The sequence below is a fragment of the Poecilia latipinna genome, unplaced genomic scaffold (genome assembly GCF_001443285.1).
Source record: "Poecilia latipinna isolate Pla-1442-1.1 unplaced genomic scaffold, P_latipinna-1.0 Scaffold7329, whole genome shotgun sequence".
Classification (NCBI taxonomy): Eukaryota; Metazoa; Chordata; class Actinopteri; order Cyprinodontiformes; family Poeciliidae; genus Poecilia; species Poecilia latipinna.
Window position 1 is genome coordinate 1 of NW_015119945.1, and position 2,003 is coordinate 2,003.

At 47.2% G+C, this 2,003-nt stretch overlaps 1 protein-coding gene and 1 long non-coding RNA gene across 2 annotated transcripts; one reads left to right on the forward strand and one right to left on the reverse strand.

The window, feature by feature from the left end:
- The first annotated feature begins 9 nt into the window (after positions 1 to 9).
- Positions 10 to 275, forward strand: LOC106944198 (uncharacterized). Its single transcript, XR_001424147.1, has 2 exons — positions 10 to 89; positions 138 to 275. It is a non-coding gene; the product is annotated as an uncharacterized LOC106944198 (long non-coding RNA).
- A 265-nt stretch (positions 276 to 540) lies between these two features.
- On the reverse strand, positions 541 to 1,324 carry LOC106944197 (U4/U6 small nuclear ribonucleoprotein Prp4-like; the record flags this gene model as incomplete). The annotated part of the gene is made up of 4 exons (XM_015027416.1): positions 541 to 678; positions 746 to 852; positions 944 to 1,062; positions 1,152 to 1,324. Coding segments are annotated over 4 exons (486 nt in total), but the record flags the coding sequence as incomplete, so codon positions are not given.
- Positions 1,325 to 2,003: the final 679 nt, after the last annotated feature.

Sequence of the window (2,003 nt, forward strand, 5' to 3'; positions counted from 1 at the left end):
CCTCACCGGGAACCTGGCCTTCCTCATCGCCCTGCTGGTTGGAATCGGACAGGCGGTGCATTACTAGCATCTGGGTCTGCTCAGCGCTCGTTCTGTTCGGTCCGTCTCAGATTTCATCACGTTCAGCGGTGATGCAGAGATCGGTCCGTTACGATCAGCTGAGGAGAAGTTACAAGTTCTAAAGTAGAGAAACTTCAGCGCATTAAAGTCTGAGTTAGTAACCAGCTGTGTGTTTATGCAGCCCAATGGCAGAAAATAAAGAAAAACAAAAATCACGTTTGGTTCACTTTCCACATGTCCAACAAATCCACAATTCTGTTTTTTAGACCATAGACTAGACGGGGTTCTGATCCAGGTTCTGGTTCTGATCCGATGGCTCCTCTAGAACCTCTTGAGGCGATGGAGCAGCGATCATCATAAATGAACGTTCCAGGAACTTCATCCAACTGACAGTGTCTTCAGTCAGAAGCTCTGCTGGACGCTGAAACACAGACCTCTACATTTCATTTTGCTCTGGGATCAATAATGATAGACTGATTGATCAGGATTCAAAATCTTTATTAGAAAAACCAAAAAACGTCACAGATGGCGTCACTCTGACAGCCAGAGTTTGAAGGTTCGGTCGTAGGAGCACGTGGCGATGAGCTTGCCGTCAGGTGACACGTCCACGCCCATCACCTGGAAACACACAACCAATCAGGACGCAGAGCTCAGATGGCCCAATCAAAGCCCGGGGCAGTCCTACCTTCCCCTCGTGTCCGGCTAGCGTCTTCAGCGGCATCCAGCCCGGGTGGCTCCAAATCTTCGCCGTGTTGTCGTAAGCTCCGGTCAACAGGAAGTGACCGTCAGTGGCTGCAGAGGAAGTGAGGTCAAAAACACAGGAAGTGATGTCAGAGACAGGAAGTGAGCTCAAACTGAAGAGAAATGCTTTAGTTTTTGTTACGTTGGAATCGGACGGCAGACAGCAGGTTCTGGTGGGCGGGGACTGTATACAGGCACTTCCTGTTGCGGAGCTCCCACACCTTACAGGTGTTGTCACCACTTCCTGTGGCCAGGTGATGGCTGCAGGAACAACCAGGAAAAGATGATGCACCGACTGATCGCTCCTCTGATTGGCTGAATTTCTGCAAACTGTGGTGAGATTGGCTGACCCGTTAGGACTGAAGTGAACGCTGTAGATCTCCTTCAGGTGTCCCTCCAGGAAAACCACGCAGCGCCCCGTCCTCAGGTCCCACACCCTGCCAAAGGCATCGAGCCCTCTGATTGGACGAGAAACAGGCAGAACTAATGGCTGACAGAGAACCTGATCAACAATCAGACTTATTGACAATCATAAAGGAACTTCATAAATGATCCACTGAAAACGGCGTCAGAACAGAAGTTTAATTAGCAGTGACATGTGGTTCCACACCTGTCATAATGGAAAAACATAATGATAAGGTCATTTATATTGCTATATGCACCCTGTGCTTTGTACTATAAAGTACTTATTTTTCATTTAGCTTAACCAACTTTGATTCTTTTCTTCAAAATCTCTGAATTTTGAGCGTTCAGAAGCTCAGCAGGTGAGGCAGCAGCGAGCTGAGCCTCACCTGGACTGATCAACCTCTGGCTCACTGCACTGGCTGCCATTCGATGCTCCTCGAATTTCCAATATTTTCATATCGGAAATATCCATTTCCGATATGAAATGGATAAAAACATTTAATATACGAACTGATTTCCATAATTTAGCTCATGTATATAATGTACAGTGTTTTTTGTCACTAACTGTGTGTGTATCATGTTTTGTGTGCGGAGGAGTGATAAGAAACGGCAGAGAACAGACTTGAGGGGAGGCAGGCAGTTCTCTTGCCTCATGGCAGGGGGCGCTCATGATCCCAGATATTGTGACTGCACAACTGCAGAGTAAGAGACAGCGAGCTAGCCATGGAGCTAGCCAAGTGCAGCGATCTATTTAGTTTTTTCCTCATACTCCAGCAATCACTTGTTAATAATCACAA